At 42.2% G+C, this 20,312-nt stretch overlaps 3 protein-coding genes across 3 annotated transcripts; all 3 read right to left on the reverse strand.

The window, feature by feature from the left end:
* Positions 1 to 3,337: 3,337 nt before the first annotated feature.
* Positions 3,338 to 4,494, reverse strand: LOC310938391 (trace amine-associated receptor 13c-like; the record flags this gene model as incomplete). The annotated part of the gene is made up of 2 exons (XM_083902884.1): positions 3,338 to 4,145; positions 4,322 to 4,494. The coding sequence occupies 2 exons, from the start codon at positions 4,492 to 4,494 to the stop codon at positions 3,338 to 3,340; spliced, it is 981 nt and encodes a 326-aa protein (XP_083759010.1).
* A 2,509-nt stretch (positions 4,495 to 7,003) lies between these two features.
* Positions 7,004 to 15,103, reverse strand: LOC310938392 (uncharacterized protein; the record flags this gene model as incomplete). Its single annotated transcript, XM_083902885.1, has 9 exons — positions 7,004 to 7,823; positions 7,989 to 8,098; positions 9,577 to 9,684; positions 9,898 to 10,168; positions 10,268 to 10,381; positions 11,871 to 11,925; positions 12,092 to 12,188; positions 12,402 to 12,669; positions 14,904 to 15,103. 9 exons carry the CDS (start codon positions 15,101 to 15,103, stop codon positions 7,004 to 7,006), a joined length of 2,043 nt encoding a protein of 680 aa, XP_083759011.1.
* Positions 15,104 to 17,339: 2,236 nt separating this feature from the next.
* LOC310938393 (trace amine-associated receptor 13c-like) lies at positions 17,340 to 20,312 on the reverse strand (the record flags this gene model as incomplete). Its single annotated transcript, XM_083902886.1, has 5 exons — positions 17,340 to 17,353; positions 17,442 to 17,656; positions 17,829 to 17,998; positions 19,130 to 19,934; positions 20,083 to 20,312. The coding sequence occupies 5 exons, from the start codon at positions 20,310 to 20,312 to the stop codon at positions 17,340 to 17,342; spliced, it is 1,434 nt and encodes a 477-aa protein (XP_083759012.1).

Raw genomic sequence — 20,312 nt, forward strand, 5'->3', positions numbered from 1 at the left:
CTCTCTCTGCTCCGTGATCCCCATTATAAAGTGAATATCACCTCACTCCACCCTCTGTTTCCATGAGCAACATTTGCTTGTGTTGTGTTGTGTGATGTAATAATGATCACATACATTCACCACACCATTAGTTTGTTGAGACAAAAAAATAAGGGATTTAATGACATGTTCAAGAGATTTTGAATCACAATTCTCCTTCCCCTCGAAGTCTAACTGTTGAAGGATCTCAGAGGCCCCATCATTGAACATCACCAAAAGTACTGGTTGTCAATCCTTCTGCTTCTTTTTTTTAGCTCAGTTAGAAACACACTCTAGTAGTCTTTATAATCTGTTTGACAGTCAGTGTGCTTCTGCCTCTTCGTTTTCTCCTTGTATTGAATTCACCTTGAATTTCTTCCACAGTTACACCAATATTTCTTAACTTAAACATATGGTGCCAGCCATGGCAACACCGGGAACAAATAGGCCGAGGGACATTTTGAGCAACTTATTTTGAGTTGCAGGTCATTTTGAGTTTTCATTAACGTTGTTAATCTACGTTCATTCGAAGTCACATACAGGGATTAAAACATGTTTTGTCTTTTAATAACCCACTGTACGTTTCAGAGCGTTATGTGGCTTCATTGTTATTAACTAGCTCCAGGGCCGGCCCAAACATTTATCGGGCCCGAAGCTGAATTGGATTTGTACCTTGATAAACTGCATCAACTATATTTTCGCTGTGTTATTTACTTTATTTTTTTTGCATTACAGGGGAGTAAAATAACATGGCCTATTTTTAATTTGCACTTTCATACTCAAATGTGAAACACTATGTGTGGTGATACTGGACTTGAATTAAAAAAAAAAAAAAAAGATTAAAAATATATGATTAACACTATTCAGATATACCGTAAATCCTCTAATATAGGCCAGGGCCTGTATTTTACTCGAGCTCATCGCGGCCCTGGCCTTTATTGGAAGGAGGCCAGAATTAGAGGCAGGCCTCTATTTCTATTTGAGCAAAACGGACTACCAGTAGAATGAATAAAAAAGACATTTTGTGTCTATTTGAACCTATAAAATACTAAGTTCATTTTAATAAGTTCATTTATTGAAAAAGTACAGTTACCATAACATATGGTATGCATACAGAACACCAACAACAAATACCGTTAATTCAGGCTAAATTAACAAAAAAGTAGCAAACATACCGGTAGTGCATTGTAAACACTTTGAAGTTAAAAACCATAAAAATCCTCCTCCTCTTCATCTCTCCCTGTAATCTCCTCATCACTCGCGCCAGCCTCTACAACAAGTGCATCGTTATACAGTTCCTCTTCGTCCTCCTCATGTTTCGCTGCGCGTCCGTTCTCTTCCTCGCGCAGGCGGGCATCAGTCAAGGGGGCAAACATTGCCCCCCTGTGGTACTTGCATGTTACTATCACAAGCATAATGTTGAGGCCTGCCCAGAGCAAGTTTGTTGACGCTGATAATGGACTCGCGTTAGTTGTGGATTATAATTGTTCAGATGAGGAGCATTCCAGCTGTCATTTAAGTATTTCACCATAACACGGTAAGCAACTGTAGCATACTTTTAGCAGAGATTATTTAATGTTATAGCAAAGAAATCTGATGGTCTTTGCTTTTAGATTTTTGATTAGGCTACCATTGATGTAATGTTAAAAGCGGTATTAGCTGTACAAAGGTGTGCAGGATAATGTATGGCTACAAGAATGACTGGAGGAGTGCAGGTCTCTTGCATTTTGATTCGTAACGTCATAGCAACATTTTAAGTGCTCTGGTGGCTTTCTAATGAGCTCAACAGTCTCATCTGTATATTTGTGCGTTCAATTAGACATTTAAAAACGTTGGTTCTAATAATAGCCCCGGCCTCTATTAGAGACCGGCCTTTATTTACCCCCGCCGACAGCAAGACCGGCCAATGTTAGAGACCCGGCCGCTAATGGAATACAGGCCACTATTAGAGGATTTACGGTATGAATGTATCTATGATGATACAATATAAAAGAAAGAAAAAGAAAAAAAAAGATAAAATATTGGTCCTCCCACACCCGATCACCAGGGGGCCCCCCAACCAGCTGCTTTGTTTGCTTATGCCTCGGGCAGGTCTGGGTAGCTCAGTATTGTTGTTTTAAAATGCTGATGTGCTTGAATCATGTGTGAATGACACAGCTTCGTGTATGAAGTATTGACTGTGAGGCCAATGATTTAGCAACTAGCTGAGAGATACCACAACAGACTGATCCATCCACACTACACCACATAGCAACTTAAAAGTATTTCATTTGATTTGATATGAGAAATATGTATCTGTTTTTATGTAGTATATTTTGTTTTTCATTTATATGAAACAAAAACAGATGATGGAAATCATCTACATGAGTGTAAGGACAAGAAATGATAACAGAATAAGCCATTTTTATGTATTATTTATGTATTATGTAAATGTATTGTTCTGTGTAGCAGTGTAGCTCACAACAATAGTATCTGTGCTCATACAGAGAGGTGTGGTTTCTCTGACAGCTTAGACCAGGAGGGGGTTGTTCTATGTAAATGTGATAATCAGCCAAAACATCCCCACCTAATGTGGTATATTTACACATATCTGATGTAAAATAAACATACCTAGAATACATTTTATGTTAAAACAAAGTATGTATAAGAGTAAATGTGATGTGTCTCATACTGAGAGAAAAACATGGACAAGTTACATGTTATTAACCTGAAATATGATTCATGATTTACGATTTGAACGGATATGGTTTGTTCAGGAATAAAACATTAGTTCTACAACAATAGTTTGACAACAATATGTAAGTGGACTCTATTATTATTGATCATTCACAGAAGATAATTTTGGACATGAAATATTAGGTTTGACTGGGTCGAATAAGCCGGGTTAGGCTTCTCAAAAACTTTGAAATTATGCATTTTGACAACATCCGGACTACGAGAATGAGACACGGCTCATAACTATAAGCCACTGAGAGGAAGTGGAGTCAAGAGTGCAGGATTCAGGTCAGCAGCTGCAAACCAGAAGCATCAAGCTCATGATTTTAACCGAACCAGTTTAACATTTTTCACCCAAAATAAGCCATATGTCAAGCCATGAACTGACTGCACTGTTGAAGGGTTCGTTATGATCACTAACGTCTCTGTGAGTTTATAATGTTAGAGCCATAAAATATAATCCCTGTTCTGTTCCCCCATCCTTTCTTTAACCCAACTGACAACAAAGAGGACAACAGCGTGAAGAAAAATCATTCGTTTTCATAAAATTACATGAACAGGTTTTTGTCATACAAGCTATAAGCGAAAGACGATGTCGACATTTCTACAGTATCTGCGTGTCACGGGAGTCGGGCCGCAATATCTGAAGTGTAACGATGAGCTTGATAGATCTCCTAAACCAGGGATAGAAAGAAGCATAGATGATAGGATTGATGCAGGAGTTACCGTAAAGAAACCAGACTGCGAAAAACTTAAAGGCGATGCCTGGCGACGTGTCCGCGAGAGCGGGATAAAAATAAGGACAGAAACATATCACAAAGACGACCACAACGATACCTAGGATCCTGGCTGCTTTTCTCACAGATTTGTTTGCAGTCGCAGCACCTGAGACCGCGACAGCTGTAATATGAGACCTCATGGCTCGAGCCTGAGACACAGCCACCACAAACACTTTCATATACAGGACTACGATGACGGCAATCGGGCCAACGAAGGTCACGACGATATCGACAGCTCCTGTTATGAAGTCGATCACAACGAAACACTCTCCGTAGCAGGAGTTGTGCGCGTCTGGATGCTCCAGGAACGCGCGTAGTATCACGCCGTTATAGAACAGAGAACAGGCCCAACACAGACCAACGCTTATTTGAACTCGTTGGTTGGTGACTTTGGTGGAGTAAGACAACGGGTCACAAATGGCCACGTATCTGTCGACCGATATGAGCACCATGGTTCCCACCGACGTAGACGTCAGAAAGAACGAAGCGTAGAAGAACAGACCACAAATCACACTCCCTAAAAACCAGCAGCCGCTCATGAGGATGATTCTCCCCGGCATCAGCAGGAGGCCGACGAGGAAGTCTGACACGGCCAGAGAGAGGAGGAGGAGGTTGGTGGAGGTGTGGAGCTGCCTGCACACAAAGAATCACCACATCACTTCCATGCATCAATTTTCAATGTCATCAATGTTATTCATATAGTGAGGCTACAATATACATGTATACAGATACGTGTGTGGCACTCAACGCCGACTGCATTTGACGATCAGAAAAAGTAAGATATGCAAAACGTTAGTTTCTCTTCATGCCTGAAGTGGGAGATAGAGATGATGACGAGCAGATTGAGCGTCACAGTGAGCAAAGAGAGGCAGGACAGGATGACGTACACGGAGAGCGTCGGGCCGCTGTGGTCCAACGTCCGTTTGCACGAGGTGTTCAGGAGAAGTGGGAAGCAGAGTTCAGCGTCCTCCGGTGTCTCCATACTCAGAGAGAAGACAGGCGGCACATCAGCTGCCCTCTCTCGCTGCTCCGTGACGCTCCATTATAAAGTGAAATTCATCCTGCTCCTCCCTCTGTTGCCATGAACAACATTGATGATGATGATGACATAATGATCAAATACATTTGGATCTGTGCTGGAGCTTTTTCATCTGTTTTTGCTTCTTGTTTATCCATTCATGTTGTGTTTTTTTTTTGCATTTTTCCGTTGTGTCCTTTCATTTGCATTGCGACTTTTGTGACTATTTACCAACAGGCCAACATATTTAGCTTCAACATGTGTTCTTTGAGGAGGCGAATTAATCTAAATAAATAAAAGAAATGAAGTTGCCTCTTCTCGTAAAGGTGAAGTAAGTAGTTTATAGTGCCATCTAGAGGAGAGGCTGAAATTTACAACAAAGATCTGCTGCTCTGCTCACCCCCTCCCTTCCCTGAGCGCTACGGTTATCCGCAGCTGGTCAAATGTCGTCCTCGTCGTCTTTCTCCGTGTCAGCAGATGAGGTTCGTGAGGCGAGGGAGAGGCGAGCTACTGCGACTGTAGCAGACGAAGCGGAGAGAGAGGAGGCGGGACTTCCGCTACAAGTAAAGAGACGCTTGATTTGTTCTCTCGCATTTGTCCTTACAGGCTCCGGTAGAAACATGGCGTCTCGCTGCTAACAGTGGCTATGCGACCGCGGCCCGCGACCATGTTATTTTAAATGACTTTTTGAAACACTACGAAAATGAAACAAAGAATATTATACAGCGACTAAACAATGCAGGAGCACATAATATGTATACAAAAGTGGATTTTGGGTAATATTAACCCATAAATACTACATATTGTCCCTTTAAACATGTCAGATGGTTAAAAGAAGGGATGACAAACAGAACAGGGATTATGATTTGTGAACATTATAAACGCACACAGACTTTAGTGATCATAATAAACATGACGCTTCGACGGTGCTGCAAATGCACCAGTATCACTCTTGTATGTGGTTTGGGTTTATAGTCAGTTATTTGGCTTGATTTGTTTGAAAAATCTTAAAACAGGGTTTGGTTGATGAACATGGTTTGCAGCTGCTGACCTGCATCCTGCACACCTGACGCCACCTCTGTAATGAAGCACACACAGGAGCACCCACACATACAGGAGAGGGGGGTGGAAGAAAGAGAATGAACCCTTAGGACACACATTTTAAAACATACAGTATCTTCAGGGGCTATAAGAAACAGAAATAGAGTGTCTTATATCCTTTTTTCCCCCCAAACACCTGAGTGAAAAGTACTCATAATGTTTACAATTGGATTGAAGTTGTTCAAAGTTCTCTTTGGGTCGTTTTTATGAAGAAAAATAACAGAGGAACATGGTCTATTTTGTGACTTCTCCACAACCATTGCTCCTTTATGTCACGATAATGATATAAAACAAATCGAAAACCTCAACAACACATAAGAAGACGTAAAAAAAACAAACAATGTTTTAAAAGCCTGAATTTTTGACTTATATACACACACACACACCCAGATCTGTGTCGTCCCTCTTGCCTGGGTCTTGCAAAGTCTCTTAAACTGCCCCTTAACCTCACTGAAAGACATATATATATGTATATATATATATACATATATATACCAATAAGGTGCTGATACATGATAGAAAACAATTTCCATGACTATATTCCTTGAAACCTTGACTGCTTGGCTGCTTTAAATTCCTTTCACAGCATTGTATTAAAAATCACACAAGTGTTAAAGGTTTCAAGGAACCTGTTTGTAGAAATGAAATACATTTGTTGGTGCAGTGCTCATGTGCATATGTTATGTGTCTCTTGGAATTGTCAAAAATTCGTTGACGACGGCTGTGATTTCATGTTAAATGTAGGACTTTTAAAAACCAGGTGGACGCTCTGGACACTCTGCTTCCTCCAGTGCTTCTTCCACGCCCCCCCCCCCCCCTGTGGTGTTCCTGTGTGTGCTTGATTGCAGAAGTGGAGTCAGGCGTTCAGGGTTCAGGTTCATCAGCTGCAGTTAGAAACACCCTCTGCCAGGCGGCATGCTCTGTTTGACAGTCTGTTGTGCTGTTGACTTCTGCAAAAGCACAGCAAACATCTAGATCTTTCTCTTTTTTTGTCATTATGGGATTCTGACTGTAGGGTTTGTGGGTATAAGTTGACATGGAAGGTGCAACATTATCTTCTCTAATCAGTTGAAATACATTACACGTGATAGTACGGAGGCCGAGCCATGTGTCGGGTTCAGGGTTGCTGTTTCTGTGGAACCAAAGGCGACCAAAGATAATGGTTTTCTTTACTGGTGGGATTAACACGTTTGACCCAAATGAAGCCAGACAGTGAAAATAAACCCAAGCCCCTTGCAAGAGTGACACTGTTTCATTTACATGTTTAATAAAAACCCAGCAACTTCAGCATTAACTGAATCATTTATTGTACTTTAACCACATCAAAAACACATAAATACACAATGTTAAGCGTGCTTTGCTGAGGAAATGTCTACAGTATGTGTGCGTCACAGGAGTCATGCTGCAGTATCTGAAGTGTCACGATGAGTTTGATCGATCGCCTAAACCAGGGATAGAAAGAAGCGTAGATGATGGGATTGATGCAGGAGTTACAATAAAGAAGCCAGATGCCAAACAAAGAAAAGGCCAGACTTGTTGGCATGTCCTGGCCCGCAAGAGCGGGATAATAATAAGGACAGAAACATATGAGAAAGACAACCACGACGGTACCAAGAATCCTGGCTGCTTTTCTCTCCGACTTTTCAGCCGCGACGGTAACTGAGCCCTGGACTGTGACGGCAGTGATGTGAGACCTCATGGCTCGAGCCTGAGTCACAGCCACCACAAACACCTTCATATACAGGACTACGATGACGGCAATCGGGCCAACAAAGGTCACGACGACATCGACAGCTCCTGTTATGACGCCGATCACAACTATGCACTCTCCGTAGCAGGAGTTATATGCGTCTGGGTTTGTCAGGAAGAAGTGCAGTATCACACCGTTATAGAACAGAGAACAGGCCCAACACAGACAAACACTTATTTTAACTCGTCGGTGAGTGACTTTGGTGGAGTAAGACAACGGGTCACAAATGGCCACGTATCTGTCGACCGATATAAACACCATGGTTCCCACCGACACGGATGTCACGCTAAAAGAGACGTGGATATACAACCTGCACATCATCCTACCCAAAACCCAGCAGCCACTTAGCATGAGCATTTGACCCGGCATCAGCAGGAGGCCGACGAGGAAGTCTGACACAGCCAGAGAGAGGAGGAGGAGGTTGGTGGAGGTGTGGAGCTGCCTGGACAGAAAAAAATGAATCACTGAACACATTATTGCAGCAATGTGAAATGAATTACCGTACACGTGCTACTGCTTCAAAGCAAACACTTGTGAATAAAGGACATTCATGTTGTGTTTGACAATACCAGACAAGTAAGATGAGACTACGGGTTTATCTTCGTACCTGAAGTGAGCGATAGAGATGATAACAAGCAGGTTCAGTGTCACCGTGAGCAAAGAGATGCAGGACATTGTTAAGAAAACGAGTACGGTCTGAATACCATACTGCACTGGCTTTTTGCACGAGGAGTTTAGTAGCTGCGGAAAGCAGAGTTCAGCCTCCTCCGCCAGTGTTTCCATCTTTGAGAGAAGAATCCGCAATGCTCCTCCAGCTCTCCGCTGCCCATCATAAAGCTAAACCATCTTCCTCCTCCCCCTCGCTCCCCACGACAACAACGAATGCATCTTGATTCGTGACGTAATAATGAAATGCTCGCATGAGAGGTGAAACATCTTCTACTCAACTGGACCAAGCCCAATTGCCTTTAGCTAACCCCTGAAGATTTCTCTACTTTTAACAAGGTTCTACTGTTAACAAGGTGAGTAGCAAAATGTCTGTGAAGGTTCTCGCTCATCCAGGTTGTTGTGTCTTCCGAAATCAGCGAGCTACCACCAGTGGTACGTTAGCGTTCGAGTCGTGTTGAGAGTGAAACAGGAAGACACTTTGAAATCCTATCTGGGCGACTGAGACATTACCAAAGGAAGGAGTCTACACACTTAGAAATAAAAGTGCTAAGTAGAGCCATATAAGGTTGTTCGGCTTGTCCTCATAAAAGAACCCTTTTTGGTAGGTAGAACCTTATATAAAGGTTCCACCTGGAACCCTTTTAAACCCCTTTATTCCGGAAGGGTTTGAAAGGGTTCTCTGGATCAACATTGTTCTTACTGGAACCATTAGTGTTGCCAAGAACCCTTGAAAAAACCTTTCTTCGGGAAAGGGTTTTTCAGAAGCAAATGGTTCCAGGTAGAACCTTAGCCCTTGTAGAAGAACTCTTTAGGAACCCTTATTTCTAAGAGTGTATTTTTTATGATTTACGACAAAAATGACCATATGATGATTAATATATAGACCTTAGAACGAGCCCATTTTGGATCCTAATGAGTGTACTGCAATCCACGCACATGCACACACATTATTATTTTCCCACTTGACTTTCCAGTGTCTGCAGTACATACATTCATAAATGACAAAATTCAACAATACAATTACAACTATACACAAATGATACATCACTGGTGCACATCTGCAAAATCAATATACTCATATCAAAGTCAGTTAATGAAGAAAGATTGCCCATTGTAGTCAAATTTTCGAACCAAAGCTATTTCTAAGATAGATTTCACCAATAAACATTTTCAATGGACAATATTACAGACATTTCAGAAATGGAAATGAAAAACCTGAGCTACTATATGCAATTCTCTCAAATTTGGACTATTTTGCCAAGACCCGCCACCACAACTTGAATGTCTCTTTCTACTTTCTACAGCACACTGGTGTCACAGGAGCCAGGTTGCAGTATTTTGAGTGTGACAATGTGTTTGATGGTTTTTCTGAACCACACATAGCAAAAGGCATAGATCACGGGGTTTAGACTGGAGTTAAATAACACGAACCAAAGCTCAATGCCTGCTGATGAGGCCCCAACCAAGCTAGTCTCAGCTGCAACAACAAAACAATAATATGGACTTGAGCAGAGAAGAAACACAACCACCACAATGCCGAGAGTCCTGGCTGCTTTAATCTCAGATTTCTTAGCTTTCACAGTCTGCGAACGCTCCATTGTGACGACTTTGACGTGAGAGCGCATGGCCCGAGCCTGAGACACAGCCACACCGAACACTCTCAAATACAGAATGATAATGATCAAAAAGGGGCCTAAAAAGGTCACAACAAGATCGACTACTCCTTCAGCAACACTGAGAGCAACAACACAATCTCCATAGCAGGAGTTATACATGCCGGGCTGTTTTAAGGCATCCCTCAATATCCAAGTGCTGTGTACAATTGAAAACATCCAACACAGACAAACACAGAGTTTAACTCTGCTCAGAGTGACTCTGGTGGTGTAAAACATGGGATCACAAATTGCGACGTAGCGGTCGACCGATATCAGCACCATGCTTCCCACTGAAACGCTGACGAGGAGGAACCCTAAAAAGTTATGCACGACACACATGACGTCGCCCAAGAACCAGCAGCCTTCGTTGTGATGGAGAAGAAGTGGCATGGTAAGGAAGCCCACGATGAAGTCAGCGGCAGCCAGAGAGAGGAGGAGGAGGTTGGTGGTGGTGTGGAGCTGCCTGAAATCAGAGAATATTAAAACTGACATGTAATATACAAAACAGCATGTACTATAATGCTGCCAATGAAACCAAAAGACAGTGACATTGTGGCTCTACCTGAAGTGGGAGATGGAGATGATGACCAGCAGGTTGAGAATCACAGTGAGCACAATGATGCAGGACAACACACTGTTAATGAGCGCGGTCTCCATGTGAGGACGCCTTATAAACCTGCAGGAGGTGTTGATGTGGGGAAAACAGAGTTCAACTTCCTCCAGAGTCTCCATGTTCAGAGAGAGAGGAGACGCTGCCGTGCTCTGACAGCTCTCTGACCAAAGGTCTTCTTCATACAACTAATTTATGTCTTTCCATGAGACAAGACAACCCCCCCCCCCACCCCCCCCAAAAAAACTCCACTGGTTCTCATGAAAAGATGGCCAATGTTGTCCTTTCACCTCTTCTTCTTTTGGGATCTCCCTTTAGAGGTCGCCACAGCAGATAATCTCCCTCCATCTTGTCCTTTCCCTTGTGTCCTCTTCTGTTACACCGACTGTCCGCATGTCCTCCTTCAAAACATCAATGAACCTTCTCTGTGGTCTTCTTTTTCTCCAGCCTGGCATCTTCACCATCCTTTGTCCGATGTGATCACTGTCCCTCCTCTGCACGCCACCAAACCATTTCACTCTGGACTTTCTGATTCAATTTCTAAACCGTTTCACCTGAGCCGTCCCTCGAATATGCTCTTCATATTCATGGCGTCCTTTAACCAAATCTTAAAATTTCTGTGGCAACTGAAACTATTTGCGAAGGCCATATTGTGTCAACTCTGACTCATCTTTTTCTTTCACTTACTTTTCGATTGCACTTTTGAGGGCCTTACCATGGATGAAAAGTTTTCAAAATCGGTGTGACCATCGGGACCTGTGAAAATTACGATTCCACCAAGTTTTAGAATGTTGTGATGGATTTTGCAGGAATTGCAGTTGAAAACGGGTTTTCACTTTCTGTGTTCCCACTAGCCATGCAGCGGGGGCTCCGCTCACACAGACTCCAATCTGTATGCGGGTTACCACGACAACAACCCTGATAATGGCCAAAGTATGTTTGCATGAATAGCACGCAGCAGGCTTCAGCTCCGTTCATATGCTTTTTCACATTCTTTTTAGGGTCAATTGGTCCACAATGGTAACCTGCAAGTCATTTAATATCACCACCTACTGGCAACAGGAAGCACACCTTCAGGAACAGACATTGTTTAATGTACGTGAAGTGTTCAGGGTGTGGTGTACAGTTACTATACTGGGACATTAGAAATCGTTGGGGGCCTGTTCAGTGCTGCCCTTGTTGCAGATGTATTTTATTGTGTATACAACAAGCAATTTACACATTGAGGGACTTTGAGGGCCTACAATAAAAAGTGTAACATAATTAAACTAAATTAAGTTCATCTATTGCTTTTTGGTGTTTAAAAAAAAACCAAACAATTTATTGTTATTTTTGATTTAAGCAATTCCATGTGTGACTCTGCTGAAACTGGAATAAAACACATATCAGTATTCTGAACTCCTGGGGGCTTTATTGACAGTGACGATAGAATTTTAGGCAGAAAATATACTTGCAATTAACACTGGTGACTGGTTAGACCATTTTTATTTTTATGGTTTAGACATCGTGACCATCTGAACCATAGAGGGTTTTCAGTGCCCTACATCACACTCACTTCACGGGAGCCAGGCTGCAGAATCTGAAGAGTAAATATGTGCTTGATGGATTTTCTGAACCACGGGTAGAAAAAGACATAAATCACAGGGTTAAAGGTAGAATTTAAGTAGAGAAGCCAAAGTTCAATGACTGCAACTGACGGTTCTAAGTGACTTTCAGCTCCAAGGGCAAAACAATAATACGGACATGAACAGATAAGAAACACGACTATCACAATACCGAGAGTCCTGGCTGCTTTCATCTCAGATTTCCTTGCTTTCACAGTCTGCGAACGCTCCATTGTGACGACTGTGACGTGAGAGCGCATGGCCCGAGCCTGAGACACAGCCACCACAAACACTCGTAAATACAGAATTGCAATGATTAAAATGGGGCCTATTAAGGTCACAACAAGATCGACGATTCCCTCAGCAACATTGAAAGGAACCTCACAATTTCCATAGCAGGGGTAATATATTTGAGGTTGTATTAAGAAATCCCTCAATATCCAACTGGTGTGCACAAAAGAAAATATCCAACACAGACAAACACAGAGTTTAACTTTGCTCAGAGTGACTCTGGTGGTGTAAAACATGGGGTTACAAATCGCTATGTAGCGGTCAATTGATATGAGCACCATGCTTCCCACTGAAACACTGATAAGGATGAAAGATAGGAAGCAATACACGGCACACATCGGATCGCCCAGGAGCCAGCAGCCTCGGTTGTGGAGATGACCGGGCATCTCCAGGAGACCCACGAGGAAGTCGGCGACAGCCAGAGAGAGGAGGAGGAGGTTGGTGGTGGTGTGGAGCTGCCTGAAATCAGAGAAGATCAACACTGAAAGCATTCACGACACAAATGTTACAAGCAGTTATAACTCGAGAGTTGTGACTCTACCTAAAGTGGGAGATAGAGATGATGACCAGCAGGTTAAGAATCACAGTGAGCACAATGATGCAGGACAGCACACAGTTAGTGAGTACGATCTCCATGTGAGGACGCCTCGTACTCCTGCAGGAGGTGTTGATGTGGGGGAAACAGAGTTCAACTTCCTCCAGAGCCTCCATGTTCAGAGACAGAGAGAAGAGAAGTTGTCATGCTCTGACAGCTTTCTGTCTGAGCTCAGGTCTTCTTCACACAACTGATTTATTTTATTTCATGAGATGAGAAAACCCTACCCCCAGAATCATTTTTTAGCCCTTGGGTCCTTAATGTTGCGCTTCGGTGTCAATACCGTGCCAATTTCCTTGCTAACGGGGCCAAAAAAGGCAAAAATGGGTTTAGTGGAATCTGTTTTTTATTATATCAACACATTTTTTTGCAGGAATTGTAGTTGAAAACAGATTTTCACATTTTGCGTTCCCACTAGCCATGCAGCGGAACGGACTCCGCCTTTCACCATGCACGTTCTCGGGCACTGCACAGTCGGCCGTATTCAACATAATGACCATGTATCAGTAACTCATAGAACCACACTTCATAAAACCTGTAAATAAGTTGGTGCATCGTCGCCATAGACGGTAATATTCAACGCACAATGCGCTATCACCAAAAAGCTTCATTTTCAGTTTTCATAGAATATAGAGACGGTCATTTCCACTGCAGTGTCATAGATTACCATGGATAGATGTTAAAATACTTCACATTTATGCAAATCCATCATTTCCATCCTCCCTGAAGCCAATATGATGTTAGTAAAACACTCGTTTCCAGTTTGCATTTAATTGAGTGAAAAAAAAAAAAAAAGCAATGCACAAATATGTGTTTTCTTTGCAGTGTATGTTGATAAACTGACTAACTAAAAGAATACTATACAAGAGTGATAACGAACAGGTAATAACATTATTTAATAACAGTGGAAAAACCAATGAGAACAAACTAATTAACGTAATTTGCAAGTTCATGTGTGACTGTGCTTGAACTAGAATAAAACATGACAGAGCTGAACTACTGGTTGATTTATTGCCAGTGACTTCAATTTTAGAGAGAAGATATTAATGTAATTAACACTCGTGACTGAAAACAACATTATTTTATGGTTTGGAAATTGTGATTTACAAAAAGAAAAACCATCAGGTTATATCAAATGAACAGAGATACTTGACACAGTCAGGCTTTCCAACATTTGAATTTAATATTTTCAGGGTCAGTTCTACATCACACTCACTCCACGGGAGCCAGGCTGCAGAATCTGAAGAGTAAATATGTGTTTGATGGATTTTCTGAACCACGGGTAGAAAAAGACATAAATAACAGGGTTAAAAGTAGAATTTAAGTAGATAAACCAAAGTTCAACGACTGCAGTTGACGCGTCTAAGTGACTTTCAGCTCCAACGGCAAAACAATAATACGGACATGAACAGATAAGAAACACGACTATCACAATACCGAGAGTCCTGGCTGCTTTCATCTCAGATTTCCTTGCTTTTACAGTCTGCGAACGCTCCATTGTGACGACTGTGACGTGAGAGCGCATGGCCCGAGCCTGAGACACAGCCACCACAAACACTCGTAAATACAGAATTGCAATGATTAAAATGGGGCCTATTAAGGTCACAACAAGATCGACGACTCCTTCAGCAACATTGACAGCGACGACACAATTTCCATAGCAGGGGTAATATATTTGAGGTTGAATTAAGAAATCCCTCAATATCCAACTGCTGTGCACAATAGAAAATATCCAACACAGACAAACACAGAGTTTAACTCTGCTCAGAGTGACTCTGGTGGTGTAAAACATGGGGTTACAAATTGCTATGTAGCGATCAATTGATATGAGCACCATGCTTCCCACTGAAACACTGACAACGAGGAAACTTATAAAGGAATACACGGCACACATCGGATCGCCCAGGAGCCAGCAGCCTTGATTGTGGAGATGACACGGCATCTCCAGGAGACCCACGAGGAAGTCAGCAAGAGCCAGAGAGAGGAGGAGGAGGTTGGTGGTGGTGTGGAGCTGCCTGAAATCAGAGAAGATCAACACTGAAAGCATTCATAATACATGCAGAAATCACATAACAACCATTCAACATTGTGTTTCTACCTGAAGTGGGAGATAGAGATGATGACCAGCAGGTTAAGAATCACCGTGAGCACAATGACGCAGGACAACACGCAGTAAATGAGCGTGGTCTCCACGTGAGGACGCCTCGTACTCCTGCAGGAGGTGTTGATGTGAGGAAAACAGAGTTCAGCTTCCTCCAGAGTCCCCACGTTCAGAGGGAGAGGAGATGATTCTGCCATGCTCTGACAGCTTTCTGGCCTAAGGTCTTCATCACACAACGGATTTATATCTTTTCTTCGTCATCATCTCACATATGCAAATGCCATTTCGTGAGAAAAGACTACCACTCCCCTCCCAAAAAAACAACAACCTCCCCAGATTGTCATGTAAAGACAGTTTATGAGGAAAGACAGCACATGGTGTCCTTTCAACAAATCTATTAAGGGCCAGAGCTACAACTAGGATGAAGGCCCTATTGTGTCCGCTTTCATTCTCTTCTCCTTTTATTTTGCTAATTTGTTGAGTGCACGTCTGAGGGCCATGTCAGGCACAAGAAACTCACCAAACTTGGTGAACACGTGAGGATGTGTGAAGCTTGATCAGGTTTTAGGGCAATCCCATGAATTTTGCAGGAAATCTACTTCAAAAACACATTTTGTGTTCCCACTATCCACACAGAAGACTTCCACCCAGACAGTCGCTGCCCTCGCCTTCCCTTGATCTGTATGCAGTTTACCTTGGCAAACATGGTAGTAGTATGTTTGCAGAGACAAGAAAACAGTTTGATGGAGAACGCTGATCTGCGATAGAGAATTCTGTAATGAGTTTAAGAGATAACTTGCACAGCCAGTAATTGCACCACCTACTGGCAACAGGAAGTACGCCTTGAGGCTAGTGTTGTGTTGGTCATGAAGGATTCGTTGTGTTGGTCATGAAGGAATCTTCGGTGAATGATGTCGTGAATTTTCGGCAAATGACGCCGCCACTGTGTGGGCAGGGAGGGAGGTGGAGTTTCTCAGAGCACGAGAGTTTGTGCAGTCACTCACCCGGGGACGTACTGACACACTGAAATGCGAGACTGAGGACGTGAATCTTGCTAACGTACTGAATCACTGAACTGCGAGACTGAGGACATAAATCTTGTGAACGTACTGAATCACTGAACTGCGAGACTGAGGACGTGAATCTTGCAAACGTACTGAATCACTGAACTGTGAGACTGAGGACGTGAATCTCGCGAACGTACTGACGCACTGAACTGCGAGACAGAGGATGTGAATCTCGCGGACGTACTGACACTGAACTGTGAGACTGAGGACGTGAATCTCGCGAACGTACTGAATCACTGAACTGCGAGACTGAGGATGTGAATCTTGCAAACGTTCTGACACACTGAACTGCGAGACTGAGGATGTGAATCTCGCAAACGTTCTGACACACTGAACTGTGAGACTGAGGACGTGAATCTCGCGGACGTACTGAATCACTAAACTGTATACTCTATGTATATATATGTATATGTATATATGTGTATATGTATGTTTATATATGTGTATATGTATGTATATATTATGTGTATATATATGTATATATCTATATCTATCTATATATATGTATATATGTATATATCTATCTATATATATATGATTTTTTTCGTTATTGTTATAAGTAAATAAAATAATAATAAAAAAAAATTAACTTAATTAAACTTAAAGGGTTAAAGACACTTAAACATTTTTGATGATTATAAATTCACTTAGGGCTGCTGTGGTTTTTGGGTGGTGGTCTAAAACATTTGTTAAGTTAATATCTAATGAACAGAAATATTGACACAATCAGGGTCTCCAACATTTGATATTTAATATTTTCACAACAGCGTTAATAATAATAATGATAATAATAATAAAGCATTATATTTGGAGGTGCCTTTCACGACACTCAAAGTCACCTTTGGTCCATCACAGTCTCTCTTTTCTTTCTACATCACACTCACTCCACGGGAGCCAGGCTGCAGAATCTGAAGAGTAAAAATGTGTTTGATGGATTTTCTGAACCACGGGTAGAAAAAGACATAAATCACAGGGTTAAACATCGAGTTTAAGTACAAGAACCACAGTTCAACGACTGCCGTTGACGCGTCGAATTTGCTCTCAGCTGTAACAGCGAAACAATAATATGGACACGAGCAGATTAGGAACACGATCATTACAATACCGAGAGTCCTGGCTGCTTTAATCTCAGATTTCATTGCTTTTACATTCTGGGAACGCTCCATTCTTACGACTGTAACGCGGGATCGCATGGCCCGAGCCTGAGACACAGCCACCACGAACACTCGTAAATACAGAATTGCAATGATTAAAATGGGGCCTAAAAAGGTGGCGACGAGATCAACTGCTCCCTCAGCAACATCAACAGCAACTACACAGTTTCCATAGCAGGGGTAATATATTTCAGGTTGATTTACGAAATCCCTCAATATCCAAATGCTGTGCACAAAAGAAAATATCCAACACAGACAAACACAGAGTTTAACTCTGCTCAGAGTGACTCTGGTGGTGTAAAACATGGGGCTACAGATTGCTATGTAGCGGTCAATTGATATGAGCACCATGCTTCCCACTGAAACGCTGACAACGAGGAAAGACACAAAGCAATACGCGGCACACATCGGATCGCCCAGGAGCCAGCAGCCTTGGTTGTGGAGATGACCGGGCATCTCCAGGAGACCCACGAGGAAGTCGGCGACAGACAGTGAGAGGAGGAGGAGGTTGGTGGTGGTGTGGAGCTGCCTGAAATCAGAGAAGATCAACACCGAAACCGTACGTGACACATGTAGGAATCATGTTACAAGCAGTTATCATAGAAGTAGAACTAGAATAGCAGGGAAGGGCATTTACACCAGCAGTCAAAGACATTTTCATTCCTGTTTCTTTATGCCACGTGGAGAAATTATGACTCTACCTGAAATGGGAGATGGAGATGATGACCAGCAGGTTAAGAATCACCGTGAGCACAATGACGCAGGACAGCCCACAGTAAATGAGCGTGGTCTCGATGTGAGGACGCCTCGTACTCCTGCAGGAGTTGTTGATGTGGGGAAAACAGACTTCAACTTCCTCCAGAGTCTCCATCTTCAGAGAGAGAGGAGACGCTGCCGTGCTCTGACGAAACACTCTTAATTTATCTTCTTCATTCCCCCATATGCAAATCTCATGATGAGGCCAAAGCGAAAAAAAAAATAAAAAATACTCCTGTACTCCTGAATGTACAACCTCAATTCCGAAAATGACTGGATGATATTTAGATTAGTTAATCACAACAGAATTAACCATGGCAGTTCCACAGGGGAACAGTCTCACTTTAACCTTGAGTGATACGGGAGATTTATGAACAAATGGATTGAGAACTGCCATCAAAATGTATTCCAAATGCAATTAGCTTTCTCAAGGTCATGCTAAAATTTGAAACAGCTTTGAACAAATTTGGAAACAATCACGGTGTCTTTTAGTAGTTGTTTCAGTTGTTGACCCATGAGAAATGCGTTCAATACGTCATTTTGTTGAAATACTGCATAATCATTGAAATCCATATTTTTCTCACCATGAACCACACGTGTTACTACAAAAAAAAACAACTGGTTTCCTGTCAACCTTGAACTGTTATGGACATTTAAAGTATCAGGGCTCCACGCCCATTTTTGCTGTACTTGGGTTAGGGTTAATTCTGTAGTCAGTGGCATTTGGATTGGAATGATATGCCTGAAGGTTTGTCTCATCTATTGATGAGTTAAAGTCATGCATCATGCGTATGCCAAGGATCAAATAAACTTGACGTAACAGACATTTTTCCGAGAGAACTGGGGTCGTGTTTTTGTTCAATTATAAGGGCAGGTCACACTAAATCTCCTTTATTATTTACACATACATATTTCCTGTATTTTCTGGATGTGATTGAGACATATTTATACTCTATGGTGATTGAAGCAATGCCAAAACAACAAATAATGATGGCCTAAGGCTTTTGCACAGTAGGGTAGTGTATATGAGCAAAATGGGTTCAAATTCTAAAAGCAATGCACAGAAATGTGTTCAGATTTCTTAATATATAGGCATACACATATGTTAATTCTATGTAATGTATAATATGTTAGAATAAAAAAAAAAAGTCACAGGATTAAAACAGTAATGTATGACACAATTGACAGAAGAAATTTTATTTAATATTTTCTTCACAGTCTCTCTCTCCTTCTAAATCACACTCACTTCACGGGAGCCAGGCTGCAGAATCTGAAGAGTAAAAATGTGTTTAATGGTTTTTCTAAACCACGGGTAGAAAAAGACATAAATCACAGGGTTAAAGGTTGAGTTTGAATACATTAACCAAAGCTCAATGCCCGACGATGACGCCCCAACCATGTTAGTCTCAGCTGCAACAGTAAAACAATAATATGGACATGAACTGAGAAGAAAAACTATCATTACAATACCGAGAGTCCTGGCTGCTTTAATCTCAGATTTCCATGCTTTTACATTCTGGGAACGCTCAATTGTGACGACTGCGACGTGAGAGCGCATGGCCCGAGCCTGAGACACAGCCACCACGAACACTCTCGAATACAGAACTGCTATGATTACAATGGGGCCTAAAAACGTGGCAATAATATCAACAAGTGCTTCAGCGAAACCGACCACAACTACACAATTTCCATAGCAGGTGTTATACATGCCAGGCTGTTTTAAGACATCCCTCAATATCCAACTACCATGTACACCTGAAAATATCCAACACAGACAAACAGAGAGTTTAACTCTGCTCAAAGTGACTCTGGTGGTGTAAAACATGGGGTTACAAATTGCGATATAGCGGTCGACTGATATGAGCACCATGCATCCAACTGAAACGCTGATAACGAGGAAAGCGAAAAAGTAATGCACGACACACATGACGTCGCCCAAGAACCAGCAGCCTTCGTTGTGATGGAGAAGAAGTGGCATGGTTAGGAAGCCCACGAGGAAGTCAGCGACAGCCAGAGAGAGGAGGAGGAGGTTGGTGGTGGTGTGGAGCTGCCTGAAATCAGAGAAAAATCAACACTGACAACACAGATGTGCTATGTATAACCAACAATATAATACCAGGACAATTTTTCAAACATGGATGCATGAGAGACCTAAATTTAATCATATGCTGGAACTATGTGAAGAAATTGTGACTCTACTTGAAGTGTGAGATAGAGATGATGACCAGCAGGTTTAGGATCACGGTCAGTATCGTGATGCAGGACAGCACAGTGTAGGCGATCATGGTCTCCACATAAGGACCTGTCATCTTCCTGCAGGAGGTGTTGATGTGGGGAAAGCAGAGTTCAGCTTCCTCCAGAGCCTCCATGTTCAGAGAGAGAGAGAGGAGATGCTGCTGGAGAGCTCTGACAGCTTTCTGATCCAACAT

The sequence above is a fragment of the Microchirus variegatus genome, assembly GCF_963457635.1.
Source record: "Microchirus variegatus genome assembly, chromosome: 16".
NCBI classification, from domain to species: Eukaryota; Metazoa; Chordata; class Actinopteri; order Pleuronectiformes; family Soleidae; genus Microchirus; species Microchirus variegatus.